The sequence below is a fragment of the Alternaria novae-zelandiae genome (assembly GCF_023758075.1).
Source record: "Alternaria novae-zelandiae strain BMP 2774 chromosome Unknown scaffold_21, whole genome shotgun sequence".
NCBI lineage: Eukaryota > Fungi > Ascomycota > Dothideomycetes > Pleosporales > Pleosporaceae > Alternaria > Alternaria novae-zelandiae.
The window spans coordinates 122,803-138,697 of record NW_026056981.1 but is presented as its reverse complement, the minus strand read 5'-3'; the positions used below and the strand labels follow the sequence as shown (position 1 = coordinate 138,697).

The window sequence follows — 15,895 nt, the reverse complement described above, 5'->3', positions numbered from 1 at the left end:
TGCCGAAAGACGCTGTATTTTAATTCCGCCATTTGTCCTGTGCTGTCGATAGAGGGGAGAATTGAGATACCCGCCACAGTAGAGTTACTCTCATGGGCATCCAACTCTTTGATTGCACCACCAGTAGCACTATATGTGACATTGTAGACTGGAATGACATATTAGATGAAGAACAACGACCGTACAGTTCCCTTGGTAACGGTTACTCACCTGTTGTGTTGCATGCAACAACCATCACGGAATGCGCATACGCGGGGTCCATCAGCCAGGCTTTGCCAACCATGTCTCTTGGTAAGTCGTCCGAACGGACGTCTAAATCTAGAGCAACGGCTGCGGTCCATCTCCACGTGCTTGGGAACATCTGAGCACTCTCCTGTTTTGTTATGTTTGGTATAATGGATCCCTCCTCGTTTTTAGGGGTAAAATCGAGCCCTTCCATTCTACTAAATGTTCCGCGTTCGTTTAAGTGCTTGTGGAAATCATAAAAAATGTATGAGAATGCGAATCCTATGTAGCTCCCTGAATAGTCGATCGGCGAGCCGCGAGTGATGAAGCAGTCGAAGGGCATTACTATTTTTCCAAGGTCATTAGTTACGTTCGAGTTCACCTGGATATCGCAGGCGGTAGCAGGTATAGGCGCACACTGGGACGAAATGGCGTACGATGTCGCCTGCCAGTCTGTTTCGGAGGGCGATATTGTTGGACCAACAACCGCGTATTGGCGTCCAGTCTCCTCAGTAAAGTTCATGATGCCTTTCCCATAGCCTTCATCTACCATTGCGAGAAATTCGGTGTTGTTTGTAAGTTGCAACCTAGACTCGTTGTCGTCTATGTGTGTTGTCATACCGCAACCCCAGAAATTTTGGTTCTGCATGGTACCGACGGTTTCGCTATCATCAAAGCACCATGGATCAATGCTCCTGCCGTAATGATGCTGAGTAGGATCTTGAGGGAAGACCTGAACTAACTCTATTGCTTCGGTCGCTATATGGAGATAGCCGTCTGCTGCATGCACAAGAACACTGGGAAGCTTAGTACGGACTTGAGTCTAATGATGCATATACGTACCTCGCGAGCACAGCTAGACATAGAACGAATATTGATGCTCGTAGTACCATTGGTTTCGTAGCTCGCCCGAGTGATTCGCTTTTCGTGCCGCGCCGAAAGGACCACCGTCGCCATGGCCGGGATAGTTCCCACAGAGACAGGTAATCCGCATTCAGAAGTCGGACTACAAGGCTAGTCTCATAAGATGTAGGAAGACATCTGCTCTGGTCCTGTGACACGGACGCTTCCGTAAGCCGGCGCGCGGCGCAATAGGCGTAAATCGACATGAGGGCGCTCACGAGAGCGAAGCTAACGGTGGATGACCAAGAAGATACGAACACGAGGCGAGTAGCCGGAAAGTCGACGTAGTATTGAGACGCCTTGGTGACATTGATAAGCGGAGACTGTGGGCATATCTCGCTATAGGGACAGTCTAGATGACTTGCTAGATTGTGAAAGACTAGCACAAGGATCACGACGGTGAACGTGATCATCGGAACGACAACGATGGAAGAAGCCAAGAGAATGTGTTTGGTATGGGGCTGTAAACTGGATGAAGGCATGTTGATGAGGGTAAATGTTCAGGCAAGATGATTTCGAGTGGCTTTGGTCTCTCCAAAGAACAAGAGAGTTCTACTGATTTTATGAGCGAAAGACATAGAGTAATGTAGCTTAAGAGAACAGGTCTGTACCGTTGTACTGGGGATGGAATAAGCCCCGATGCAGTACGCTTTGACTTCGCTTTGCCAAGCTTGACTTGATCGACACCTGGGCACAATTCATGTGAGGCCAACCGACCGCACACACAGAAGTATAGTCATGCAAGGTCTTTGACCAATGGAGCACGGAGCCTTCCATATTTTCAGGTTCGACGTCGTACAAATGTTGACACGCAGGGGCTGCGCGCTTCGTTATCGAGCAACAAGCTGGGCCTCGGGGATGTGCGAGTGGCGCAGCCCATTTTCCATGTAGGTACGTTTTAGCCATATTAAGGCAGCCCTGGAGACCGTTTTCCTGGGAAAATTGGCCAGTACACTTTCTTTCGGCCTCAAGATGAAGGAGATGAAGGCGGTAGCCAGTAGGGACCTTGGAAGGTGTTGAGGCGCAGATTAGAATTGGGCTGTGTCTCCAAGACTGCACTGGTGGTTGTCGGCCCCCACAACTCTGTGATGCCGTGAAACGAGATTGTCGCTCCTGGGAGATGATATTTTGAAAGGTCTGGCTATGAGTGAGAACGCACGTCCAGGGGTTTTGGGGGCCGCTTCTCCCCCGAGTAATATCGCGACAGTCAGCATGAGGGTTGGGGGTCGGGATCGAATGACAAGCAGAATAAGTAGAGTGCGCCCTTGACTCAGACTGCTGTCTGATACTGGTTCGGGCTGGTCATTGGATTGTGCTTTGGTATACGGTATGATTGCGATGGCTTTGATGTTGTTCGCTGGGATCTGGTGACGTCATACCCGTTGCGGTTACGGAATGAGGAAGCCGTCGCAACATCATCGATCTCTTGCACTTTCATTTTGTCTTCAACGGCAGTATACACCTGACCTCATGATCCTAATCGTGTAACTACCAAGGTGTGACTTTCTCACGACTGAATCCGAGCGTCACGACGTGCGTTCAGGAGAAAAGACATCGGGCCCAGTGTCAAGAAGCCTACACGAACAAAACCGACTTTTCGCATTGATCGTATCGAGTTATTCGTCGTACCGGAACACCTCCAAGTGATTGGACTTTCGTGCCAAATTTGTACCACTCGCAATGTAGACGACGAAAGCCACGAATACACCGCCCACCAATCGACGCAACCGCTATCCAAGTACCATAACCCGAGACAGCGCACTGGCCCCAAGATATGCTTCACTACAACTGAGGCGTCAGCAAATATTTCTTAGAGCTCAGATGACAGTTGCTGGTATTCCATACCATTTCGGTGGTGTACCTTCACTGCCTAGGCATTACAGGCACACTCGCAAGTCTCTCTGCCCCACCAGCATCCTCCGCGATCTTGATACCAACTGACCGTACGAGGGCAGCACCGTTTGCCACCTGCAGAGTTCAAGCAGCGATTCTTACAGTCGTTCCCCCAATTGAACTCACAGCCTCCACCCCGCCAGCTGATGCGTCGGCCAGGACAAGCCTGAGCAGTGGTATCATCAGAGGGGGTTTCTGTAGGGATTGCGATAGTCGCGGCCGAGACCGTGAGAAAGGTAGTGAGGAATGGGAGGAGATGCATTTTTGGGAAGTGTTCAAGTTGATGTTGGGAAGAACAGTAGCAACGATACGAAGCATGCAGGTGCTGCATTGGGGATTTATATAGGAGTCCCGCATCGGCAATAGACGAAAATACTAAGACTTTGGCTTGATCATGAGATGGATGCCAAGCAGCTTGTTACTCTCATGGTGGTATCTCACTTCGTAAATCTTACGGTGTGGAAACACAGGATGTCACTCTCTAGACAGATCAGTGGCTCTGAAAAGCGGGGTTGGAAGCCATATATGGTCTTCTGCAACGAGCGTTGCGGAGGTACTTTAGTTGTTAGACATGACCAATGGGCTACCTACATGCCCTCCCAGGCTTGCCGTTTTCTCCTCTACAACATAGTATCATGGCTCACCGGAACCTGGGCATTTGCTGAGGTACGTTCCCTCACTTCAAATTCATCCGCGCTCCTTCCTCAAGCAACGCCATAAAGACATCAGCCCAACGAAAAAGATACGATGTACAAGTAGTACAGACACACTGTTCAACAGCAGATATGGGGCTTGCATCGTGGACGGCCGTAAGCTATCCGCACAATGTTTTCCGCCAGCGGCACGGGGGAGACCTCCGCGAGCTCCGCTTTCCCCAAGACTGACAACGACAGCAGCGCTCCGGGGCGCAACGTCGCATTCATAGCACAGGCAGACCAGCCCGCCTGTGCCAACGGAGGTTTTAGGCCTCCGACGAGCGGGAACTTGCTGTTGACAGATACGAGTGACCACCGACATACTTGTTGTCGAAGTGGTGTCATGTAGTAGCCGCTTGAACACGCGAGGGGCCGGTTTCTTGCGTTCAAGGAGCGTACTCATCCAAGTATTGAAGGGTTGGACGCGGCGGGGCGTCGAGGCCTTTCATGTACTGCATTGTTGTGCTGGTCCAAGCAATGCCACCAGGAAGAACCGTAGGCAAGTAGCAAAGCGACTGCCGCGGTGTCCCCGATGTGGACGGTATCTGAGTACATTCTGGTGTAGAGCCAGAATTTCTAAGGGAACACTATACGAGGTCAGAGAGGAGGTGAGAGGGGCCCGGTCTATATCTCAGGGCAGCGCTCTAGCGCTAGCGACTGCCAAGTTCGCCACTTGATCGCAGTGAATGTAAGTGACTGCCTAGGAACCCAAGTGGAGTGACGCGTCATGGACTGCTCATATTCTGAGATGCCTATATCGCCCTCGCGGTGCGCTCATGCAAACGCACTCACCATGCACATTAGCAGATGTGATGACCGAGGGAGGCTGATCGTGACCCGAGGCGCCGACATAGCCCTTACAGTCTGCTTTGTACAAACGTAATCACGGTTCACATGCATCTCTTCTAGTAGTCATGGTGACAGACTGAGTCTGTCCTACACCACTTGGAAGCCGGAGATAGAGAGAAAGTCTTCTAGAAGTGACCAGGAACGGAAACTTGCGCCATGAATATAAAAAAGATACCTACTTAATAACGTTCTACAAATCGACCGGATAGCGTTCCCTAAGTCTCTCACCAAAGATAAAGAACAGAATCGGAGCAGGCGCAAGCAGCAAGCTCACAAACGCAAACGTGCTGATGCCCCAACCATACCCCAGCTTCTCGAACAGCATCGGCGCAAAGATCGGGATGACACCCCCCACGACACTGCGAAAGACGGTGCCAGCAGCGATCGCACTGGCTGCATACTTCTCAAAACTGTCGATGAAGTAGTTCTGCGTGCTGTTCAAGATCATGACCTGTCCGATGCCGTAGAAGAAAGTCGCGGAGATGGATGCAAACCAGTGCGTGTGCTTCTGCACTGCCCAAGCGAACCAAAAGAGCGACATGGGGATGAAAACAGAGCCGATGTTTGCCAGTGGGAGGCGGAACTCAGGTCGCGCCTTCTCGTGATTCTTCGCTGTGAGCGTCTTGTACACGGTGTCGATTCGTGGGACGAGGAACCAGACTGCGAAGAGGAACCCAGATCCAGGGCCTAGATACAACAATCCGACCTGCTCAGTGGAGAAGCCGTAGTCGTCCTGATAGATGGGCTGCATGTTCGTGTAGATGCTGTATGTTGTGCCGAAGATGAGCGCTTGGTACACAGCCATGACCGCGACGATGGGCTGCGCAAAGATCTTCGGAGGGCGCTTGAGAGCCTGCGTGAGCTTCTCGTTCAACGGCCGTGTATCTTCGCCCTCGTACGAGTACTTTGTGCCATCCCACTCGTTGCTCTGGGACTCGAATTCCGCCTTCTTCGCATTCAGGATGACAGGCGCGTACGTTTCCCGGAGGAAGAAGTATCCAGCCAAAGTGTTGACGAAGCAGACGATAGTCATTATCCAGAAGACCCAGCGCCAGTTCAATCGCTGTACGATGATACCGCCGAATAACGGTCCCAGGGTAGGTCCAAGCAACGGGCCCAACAGGTACCAGCCAAAAACTCCAGCTCTTTCGCTTGGTAAGAACATGTCGCTGATCGTGCCGCCACCATTCGCTATGCCGACGCTACCAAAGAAGCCAGCAATGCTCCGTACCGTTATGAGGAAGGCGATGTTCGGCGCGAGCGCGGCGGGTATTTGTAGCAGGGTGAAGATGGAGAAGCACACGAGGTATATCTTCCTCCGTCCAAACGTCTCGGACAGCGGCGCGAGGATCAAGGGACCAATTCCGAGCATGACTACGAAGCCAGTGGTCGTTCCAATAACGGCAGTCGTGCTGCATTTGAGGTCTTCGGCGATTTGCGCAATGCCGGGCGTGAACATGGAGGACACGAGGGGGCTGAGGACTGTCACGAGTGTTAGTATAACTCATGTATAGGCGACGGGAGTGTATGTACTAGACATGAGGGCTATGACAGCCACGTTGGCCATCTTGCGCCATCGCGCCCATTCTCGCGGGTTTTCGTCATTCGAAAGGTCTCCAATGCGAAGATGCTGTCACGAATTAGCAAACGCAGAGAAAACGCGTGCGCAAGAAAACTTACAGTCCGCGGCTCCCCCTCCTCACTCCATCTCTGTTGCAGCAACGGTGCGCGCTCGCCCTGTGAAGACATGATCACCGTGGTACGAGGGATGGGTCGTGATCGTGTATCAAAGAGGAAGCGCACCCAAAGAATTTTGAGAGTCGCGTCCCAGCCTTCAGCATGACAGTGGGCGTCATCGTAAATAAGCAGCCGTTACCTTTAACCGTGTTTGGGCGCGTTGTGGACATCTGAGCTTTGGAGCGTCATCGATCGCCGCCGCGGAGGGCTCGATCGATAAACCCGTGTTTCGGCTACCTGCAGCCATGGCCAATGAGATCAATTCACTACAACGACATCTTGCGAAGCTGGACTTTAGAGCTAGGGATAGATTGTGGTTTGCTTTGGTATTTCCATTGCGAATGAAAGTGTTGAAAGGATTTATTGTATTGTATTGTATTGATTATATATGCACGCACATTAGATGTTTCCGTCCACCATCCTCCAACTTTGCAATAAAGTTCGTTCAAGCCACTTCAAAAGCATCCATATCCCCTGTCGGCAGGTCAGGTACACCCACTGCGCATCTCGCTGCATCAATCATCACCTCCACAACCTCAGGCGGATAGCTCCTCTTGAGCACGACTCTGACAAACTCACTCAATAGGTTCAGTCCCATATCACCAATTTGCTCATCCGTCAACATCTCATACTCGCTTTCCTTCAGATCCATTCTCGCTAATCGACGCTGAAGCAGGATGTTGTAGACCATGGTTATTCGATCCGTGTTCTTTTTGTTGGAACGACTATGGAAGTGTTGGCTGCGCACAGCTTCGGTCTCGCGTGTCATGTCTACCCAGGCTATCTGTCCTTGCAATATTTGCGCTGCTTCGTTGGTGGGAAAGATGTCGAAGTGGTGGCGAAGGACGTGCAAAGCAATCAGGGAGCCAGCTAGATCTTGAGTGTAGCTGAAGCAATGCATGATGAGTGATGTGATTGCTCCACTATCTGCGCCTGCGAGGCCCATACGAAAGCGGTCGGCGTCGTAGCGGCTGCGACTGAGCGTCCACCAGCTGATCATCTCTGCTAGTAGCTCACGAGGGGTCGGCAGCCCTGGTTTGTCGCGATTTGTAGGGTCGCCAAGCGCGAGACGGAGCGTTTTCCAAAGATAACGTATGCTTGCACCATTGGGGAAAACACCTGCGTCGCCTTCTTGCGGTTCAGTCAGAGTCTTGTAGATCGTCCATGCTTCGCTGTAGGCGCCTTGGCGGCATTTGTTGTCCATGAGAACGTTCATGATGGTCGCATTGGGCTCAAGTGCCGTTTCTTTGAGCTGACGGGACAGATAATCGACGTGTTCCCATTGCAGACTCTTCGCGTGGTGCTGCATGATGAGCGCAAATGTTGTGACGTTTGCAGGAGGAGCACGTTGGACGACATCGATACTTTTGTCATGAGTATCAGCGGTTCTTTTGTCAATGATGTCCGCCGTTGTGTCTCGACGAAGATCACGTTGTTGCGGTAGTGTACGAGCTGCTTCGATCATGCGCCAACCAATGTCTTCGGCTTTCAGGACGTTCGGACTCTCTTTGGTCCGTATCAACGCTTTGAGGAGCATGTTGAAGTGGAACGTTTGCGGTTTGTAGCCTCGCTTGAGCATCATCCCCATGACCTGAGCGGCTACCAACGGCGCCTGCCTAACAACGGCCGCCTTCATCCAGTCGCCGAATAAATGGCCGTGATAAGCAGGCGGTAGCACGGATATAGCATCGAAAGCGATACTACTCATTGTCGCTATATCAGTTCCGAGTCGATACAGCATGTGCAGTCTCTTCAGAACTTGTTCGACTCGTTCTCCGGTCCCGCTAGTTGCGAGATAGCCCTCCCTGACCATATCTCGGAACACCTGTTTGGCGTAGCCTAGGTTTCGAGATTCCAAGAAGCCCACAAGCCAAGCGTCGTAGTCCTTGATCGAGCGCGCATCGCCCTTCTTCTCCTTCATTGAGACATAGATCTGTTTTGCCAGATCATGGTGCTCTTGAAGTTCGGAACTCGTGTGAGCACGGAAGACGGCCATCATGACGGAAGTGTCCCAACTCGGGTATAACCTGAATAGCTCTTCCATGATGCTTCGGCTGTAGTCTAGATTCCCCGCAAGCGCATGGAGCTTAGCCCCGACCTCGAGATGCTCTGGCTTGTAATCCTGTCGTATGCCGTCGAATCCCAAAGTGTGATCCTCTTCCCATTCTCTAAGAGCTTGGTCTTCTCTACCAGAGCAAAAGGTGCTCTCTAGATCTCTGGCCCGCTGTCCGGCCGTTGTAGTCCTTCCAGCCTTGTCCATGTCACGGTAGAGTTGTGCGATGTGTGCCGTGCGATTCACATTGGTGGATGAGTCGATGGATTGCGTAATCCAGAGCAGGTCCCAGGCTCTTTCTGGAAGACGTGCTAAGAGTGTCGGGTCAGAGGCCTTGGCCAAAGAGTACGCCCGCCAGAGGGGCGCGCGTAGACTGGCGTCGCGGCCATTGGTGCTGTTGACCAATTCCAATACTCGGTCCAGTCTCTTGACAGCTAGACGCTTTCCAGGAGCACTGAGCCCAGGCGTGACAATGGATATGTGTGCATCTCTGAGCTGCTCGCGCTCCAAACTTCGGTTGGGGTCATAGACAGGGTTTTCGGCCGTCTTCGTTGACTCAATCACCGCCGTAGCGGGTCGCGTAGATTTGTGTAGAGTGGGATCCCATCGCGGGACATATGTTGGTATTACTCGAGGGAGCGTTCGTAGAGCGCGCGATTGAAACGGAGTGGAGTGTGGAAGGCATCGCAGTCGATGAAGCGCAAGCATGAGCGAGCGCTTTCTGCAGGTAGCAAGAGCACGAGGCGGTAACAGTTTTACCACATCTAATGGGTATGTTTGCAGGATCTCAAAGGTCGAACAATTACGAAATAGCAGCCAGCCATGACTTGTTATGTTACGTGCATGTCTCGCCCGCCGCAAGGCTCAGATGGCGCTAGCGTTATCGATAACTGTGACGGCCTGTGGTAACTTTGCAGACACCCGTGGACGGTAATCGACGGGTTTCCAGAAGTTACCTGATTGGGAAATCGCCAAGCAGCGCACAACACCAACGTCAAGTCTATCAATTGATGTGGGCATTGCATTCTCCGTCTACCAAAGTCCTCGAGTTTGTTGTCGCAATATTTTGTAGACGATTTCATTCCTTCCTCGAGTAACCCCATGAAGGTGAAAGCTTAATGAAAAAAATGTAGACCTTGTATACAACACAAGTCGAGTAACGGACAAGGGCATTGCGCTGGCAGACTACGCACCATCACGACAAAAATACCCAGCGAAGCACGTTCCGGCACTGAGGCCTGTGAATCGCTCTCCATACGTGGCAGGGAGACGTCTATGCATACGGATATGCTCGTTTCTCCAAGAGACCATGATTCAAACGAGCCAGCTTGTAAGAATCCCCCGTCCAAACCAGGACCGGCGCCAAAGTTGCCAGGGCCACATAACTAGCGCCCGAAGGCATTCGTATGATCGGAAGCCCACGACAGAACTCGACGGTGAAGCACTTGGTGAAGTGCCCACCAGCGGTGTCACGGCGCGCTCGATATACGCGCCATCTTCCGCTCGCCCAAATGCACAGTCGAGACACCTTGATGTACGGCTGTTTGTGTTGCATGCATCGCTCGCGCTGGTGCAAGCAGATGCCACCAAAGGCGAGCCCGAAGGTAGCGAAGCTAGCCTCCTACTCATTCCAAAGGTGCAGGCGGTGTCTGAAGGTGTGATGCGATAAGGCCATCCGGATGACCGTATCTCTTGAGTGTATCTCTGTGATTTTAGCGGAAGTGAGGAGGGTGTTGCTCACCATGATCCACCAAGTCAGTCTGAAGAGTCGATTGTTCCATTGCGATAGTTCTGCGACCTATCGAAGTGTTGGCAGAGAAGCGGGCCAGCTGGTAAAGAAGAAGAGGGAGTTAGGGGGGAGGACAGCGGGGATCTTATGGGCAGCGGCAGCCTGCGCTAGTCTCGCGCAATGACCAGCCAAAGATGGCATGGTGAAGGGGTGTTCAGGTTGAGTGTTCGCATGGAACACCAGGGAAACCATAAGAGGGGAAGTCTTGGAGCCTATTACGAATACAATGTAGAATTCATGTCTTTTTGGTGCGCTGGCGACATAGATGGTGTCCCCAGCAATGGTTTGATGAAGATATGTGTTTGCAGAATACGATGATAATCACCGGTTGTCCTCGAAGTGCTGTTGGTGAGGTTTAGAGCTTTAACCGCACTCTGGACCACCTGTTTAACCACTGAAAATTGCATGTCGACCTCATGATACACCGTGAGCCACCCAGTCGGTCAGTGAAGGTGTTATGTAGTATTCTGGCCGTTCATGAACTCGGTCTATATTCTTAGGCTCAACATGTTCATTTATAGGCCCAGGGGATTGCTGGCCGAACCACCCCCCTTACCGGATCCTCCTGAGAGTCCAGGCACACCTGGCCTACTAGCCATGGACGCCATACCTCCTACGCCACTTGTGCTCAGGCCGAGAGGATTCTTGTTCGTGGTCGACCGACTGCCGGGAGCGCCAGTGATGTCTTTGAGGGAGTTGCCATACTCGCGGACCATGTCGCCCCAAGTGCGGGATGAGTTCGCAATACTATGATATGTCAGTCAAGGGAACTATAGCAGGGTGTGGTGTATTACCTTGCGCCAGCGCCTCTCCCTGCTCCAGCAACACCACTGCCTGCCGCTGTCACGACTGCACCAGCAGCATTGCCGATACCAGTCGTTGCGGCGCCGACAGCACTTCCAATGCCAGATGATGCGGCACTGAGACCTTTGTTGATCCAACCTTGTTGCTGTGGCTGTTGAACAGGCTTCTTTGCTGGTGCTGGTACAGCTTTCTTTTGACCGACAGCTGTGACGGGCTTCTTCGCTGCGACATTTGTGACGGGCTTCTTAGGGGCCGTGGTTACAGGCTTCTTCTGCATGGCGGTGTTGACAGGCTTCTTGGGAGGCTGAACGGCTGGCGCCTTGACAGGTGCTTTCTTGACTGGGGCTGTTACTGGTGTCTTCTTCGCCGTCGACGTGACGGGCGTCTTCTTGGTGCCAATGGGTTGCGCGACCATGGTGAGACGTTGATTCAGTGCTTTTCTTAAGGTTGCTCGGGTTGTATCAAGTGTATTGAGTCTAATCAGGTCTTAGATCGGATATTGAGTATGTATGGAGATATCTAGGGAGCATCTCGACCCAATCTCTTGTGATGCACAGAAAGTTGGCAAGCTGCTATGCCTGCCGCACATGTGGCGCAGATGATGTCAGGCACGGGAACGTGGGGCGCGCTTGCCCCAGATGGAATTAAGGTTGCCTTAGCGTGACCCGCGCGCGAAACGTCGAGACCCTGGATCCATGTTTCGCATCGTCAACACTTCGATGTCTGCCAGATGGCACCGCCATCCCATCTCTCTATACAGCCCAATTCTACGTCTCGCTTTGTTTAATCATTCTCATCTTCTCCGCTACCTTGAATTGTGATCGTATCTGGCTGATAGGCCTTCCAAACCTCCGGAGTGTGGAGCTGTGAATGTGAACGAACACCCACGCTCACCGCACGCGACCCTGCCCGCCATGAGCCGCATTCACCTGTGGTAAACAACGTGGAACGTCATAACAAAACTGTGAGTGCGATTTGTCTCCCAAACACCAACATGCCGCAATAACACCACAACGCCATGCTCGGCGACGAAGCGGTGTTTAAATTGAAGCGGTCGGTGAGCGACGGCGACCATCTCATCCCTATGGGAGAGGTGACCCCGCCTCGCTCACTGGACAGCACACCGGCGACACGATCCAGTCGCTCCTTCTCGATTTCCAAGCTGACAGACTCAATCAAAGGGAAGATAGCCAACTCATCCCGCTCCTCCCGCTCCTCTCGCACCCCTTCCATCGATAAGCGCGATATCTCGAGTCCGATATTAGACCACAGAAGCCCGCTGTGCCCGCCTACGCCGAAGCCAAGGCTTGCCATTGCCCTTCCGGAAACGCCTGTCCCGCGACGACCTCTATCACGATCCAGTCCCGGCACCATCAAGCCTGGCCGCCCGAATTCTACCGCCCGACACTCATACTCTGCCTCTGACCCTACCAATTACATATCGCCCGGTCGGCGTCCACGTCAACTTGATCGCCCGCCTCCGCCTCTACCAATCGCAACCAGCTTCGAGAGCACAACCGGGACCCTAGTGGACAGTCCGTTGGAGCGCATAGCAGAGTCGCCCTTCGAGCCGCAAGAAGACGCCCCAACCGAACGGCTCCACCTCGACAAAGTATACAGATACCTCAGAGACATGGAGCCCGCACGACTGCAGCCGCCCATGATGGGTGGCACCAAGGGGCGTGCAATGCAACAAGCAAAGGATATGGAGCTCCTGGTTGCAGAGAGAGCCAAGCGGGGTGGTGAGGAACCACCGCCATACGACTTCTACGAGCTTATTGGCAAGGGTGCATATGGCCGCGTCTACAAAGGGTGGGTATCATGCAACGAACCCCAGAACACTCGCTGACACTACAAAGAAAGAGTCGAAATACCGGCGCGCTCGTTGCCATCAAGATCATCGAGATCGACAAGGTTGACTACGAGGAGATGACACACAAGAACCTTCAGGACACACTTAAGGAGATTGACATCCTGCAGCAACTCAGAGATAGCAAGGCAAGACCCTACGTCAACATCATCGAGGAGGCCAGGCCTGTCCACAACGAACTCTGGATTGTCAGCGAGTATGCCAGTGGTGGTAGTGTCAACACGTTGATGAAGCCTACGGCTATGACCAAGGACCCTGGACCTGGACTGGCGGAGAAATTCATCATACCCATTGCACGTGAATTGGCGCAAGGTCTCAAGTACATCCACGAAGCTGGTGTGCTACATCGAGATCTGAAATGTGAGTAGTGCTGGTTTGGCCGTCCTCAATCTTTGCTGATCAAATCCAGCCAACAACGTTCTTATCCTCGAAGATGGCCGGGTACAACTTTGCGATTTCGGTGTCTCCAACACCCTGGAGCCGGAGAGATCGAAGCGCTCGACTATCGTCGGTACACCATTTTGGATGGCGCCTGAATTGCAGAAGGAATGGGTCAAGGATGCGGACCCGCACAGCTTGATGCAACCCAAGGAGATATCCTACGGAAACGAGGTTGATATTTGGGCCTACGCTTGCACTGTCTATGAGATGGCTTGCGGTTATCCACCTCATCACAAGATTGGGCAGTTCGATTTGCCAACGGCTGGTGTGCCTGTGCTTGAAGGTGATCGCTTTTCCCAAGAACTAAAGGATTTCCTAGCTTTCGTCTTCCAGCCAGAGCCGCAAGATCGACCAACACCCGACCAGATCCTGGAGCACCCATATCTTGCGGACACTACCAAGATGTACCCAACTGTGTCACTCGTCAAGTTGGTCGAGGACTATTATGTATGGGAGCAACAGGGCGGTGCACGACAGTCGCTCTTCAATCCATACGGTGCTCAAGCACCAGACCCGCTTGCCCCAGAAGTGGAAGACGACGACGACGATGACTGGTCTTTCAATGTATCAGAAGAATTCGAGCAGGAACATGCACCACAATTTGGCGATCCTTTTGCGGGTGGGGCCGGACAAGGCTTCAACGGAATGGGTCTACCACCGATAGCAGATATGGGACGATTCGAACAGCTCCAGGCTAGGTTCAAGGAGGAGTCTATCGTCCGAGGACAGAAACGTCTGAACAAGCTATTCGATACGAATACAACACCATACCGGTACAGCGCAGTCGATATGCCAGATCCTCCGAATGGTCGCCCTCCCTCCGATTTGGTTCTCCGCGACTTCAATCCTGGCGCGCCTAACCGCGAGACCGTCATTGACCTGGACTTTTCGATGCCATCAGCAGATGAGATACCCAGTATCGATCTGGGTGAGGTGCCGACCATCCGCGCGAACCGCATGAAGAGCATCATACGGGAGATGGAAGAAGAAGAAGAGCGCCGGGATGCTTTCAATGAGGAAGATGAGATGACTAAACGAGCCACGAAAGACTGGACCTTCCCCAGCATGAATGACGAGAATCGCAAGACCATGGAATGGTCCTTCCCCTCGGAACAACCAAACCGAAAGACGATGGAGTGGTCGTTTCCTGCTGAACAGCAGCCTAATCGCAAGACAATGGAATGGTCTTTTCCAGCGCAACCTCAGAAGCCAAATCGACGCACAGTAGAATGGACATTCGACGCAGCGATGGCAGAGGCCAACAATGAGCCCAGGAATCGCGCATCAAATCGGATCTCTCGACGGCGCGAGACGAAAGAGTGGACGTTCCCCAAGCAGGACGACAACCGCAAGACTCAAGACTTTGCCTTTCCCATGGGCAGCCCGAAGGAGCCACGGCGCGGTCAGCACACGAAGACGGACTCATCGTCACCAATCCTCGCATCTGGTTTCCGGCCAACCCTGCGACACGCCCAAACAGCGCCTGTTGACCCTATTGATGACTATCCCGAGATGATTAGCTCTGCGCCTGGATCCCCTCTTCGTTCGTCAATGATTGACCTCGATATGGCAATGGTGCAGGACTACCGTCCATCCACGTCTGGCTCTGATATCGTCACAGCAGGAATCGACCGTATGAATGATAACCCATTCAACCTTGAGGACCAGGTACAGCTATCACAGAACAACCACCGCGCTTCTTTCCATATGAAGTCGCAATCGGAACCAAACCAGGCCGTGCCAGGCCTACTGACACCACAGCAATACGATGAGCAGGGCCACCCTACAAACCAGGACCCACACCATCCCAGCATGCACGCTCGAGGCGTCAGCTCAGCGAGCCAGGTACAGTCACAGGCGAAACCAGCAGCCAGCTCCGGCCAGTACCACCGCGGAAACCAACGCTCTCAGCAAATTATTTGGGACGGCTGGTCACACAACATGGCCTACGGACTAAGCAGCGACGACCAATCACCTCCCATGAGCGTGACAACCGACACCTCGCTCGAAGAAGAAGACGTAGACGACCTTTGGGACACATTCGAGCGCCTCAACCTCGCCGCACAACGTCGTCCGATGGGCCAAGCTTCCGCCCCCCTCCGTTCCTCGCGCAGAACCGACTCTACATCCACAACCCTCACTTCCACCACCTACACCCTCGACTCCGACACCGATGACTCGTACCACCACGGCAACACCTACTCTTCCTCCTCAGACTTTGATCAACAAGACGCCCCGCGCTATAGTCGCAAGTCCACCACCGTCAGCGTCGGTCCGAACGGGAAGCCGCTCGTCGATTTTCCCGTCCCGACTGGCCCTGAGGTAGAGGCGCTGTTGGGCGTGGACATGGATGCAAGGGTCATGGCTGATATGCTACTGAAGAGTGCGGTGGAGTTGAGGGACGGCACGAGAGCTAGTAGGGACCTGCTGAGGGCGATGCGGTTACAGGATGTGGAAGGCGAAGGCGAGGATGATGATGAAGGTGCGGATGAGGAGATGAGAGGGGGTACTGTTAGGTTGAGGGGGCCTGCATGATTTACGATTGTTGATGATGGTTATGGAAATGAGGCGTTGGGCGACACTGAGCAATCTTTGCTGGATGGAGTTGGGCTGGATGTCTGATCGTAGGGTCTGTG

The 15,895-nt window shown here is 52.9% G+C and overlaps 4 protein-coding genes across 4 annotated transcripts; 1 reads left to right on the top strand and 3 right to left on the bottom strand.

Moving 5' to 3' along the window:
- Positions 1–4,755: 4,755 nt before the first annotated feature.
- Positions 4,756–6,314, bottom strand: J4E88_008807 (uncharacterized protein; the record flags this gene model as incomplete). The annotated part of the gene is made up of 3 exons (XM_049402415.1): positions 4,756–6,047; positions 6,099–6,195; positions 6,246–6,314. 3 exons carry the CDS (start codon positions 6,312–6,314, stop codon positions 4,756–4,758), a joined length of 1,458 nt encoding a protein of 485 aa, XP_049251652.1.
- Positions 6,315–6,747: 433 nt separating this feature from the next.
- Positions 6,748–9,611, bottom strand: J4E88_008806 (uncharacterized protein; the record flags this gene model as incomplete). The annotated part of the gene is made up of 2 exons (XM_049402414.1): positions 6,748–8,910; positions 9,549–9,611. The coding sequence occupies 2 exons, from the start codon at positions 9,609–9,611 to the stop codon at positions 6,748–6,750; spliced, it is 2,226 nt and encodes a 741-aa protein (XP_049251651.1).
- A 1,048-nt stretch (positions 9,612–10,659) lies between these two features.
- Positions 10,660–11,363, bottom strand: J4E88_008805 (uncharacterized protein; the record flags this gene model as incomplete). The annotated part of the gene is made up of 2 exons (XM_049402413.1): positions 10,660–10,891; positions 10,939–11,363. The coding sequence occupies 2 exons, from the start codon at positions 11,361–11,363 to the stop codon at positions 10,660–10,662; spliced, it is 657 nt and encodes a 218-aa protein (XP_049251650.1).
- A 603-nt stretch (positions 11,364–11,966) lies between these two features.
- J4E88_008804 (uncharacterized protein) lies at positions 11,967–15,794 on the top strand (the record flags this gene model as incomplete). The annotated part of the gene is made up of 3 exons (XM_049402412.1): positions 11,967–12,760; positions 12,808–13,178; positions 13,228–15,794. The coding sequence occupies 3 exons, from the start codon at positions 11,967–11,969 to the stop codon at positions 15,792–15,794; spliced, it is 3,732 nt and encodes a 1,243-aa protein (XP_049251649.1).
- Between the last annotated feature and the right edge of the window lie 101 nt (positions 15,795–15,895).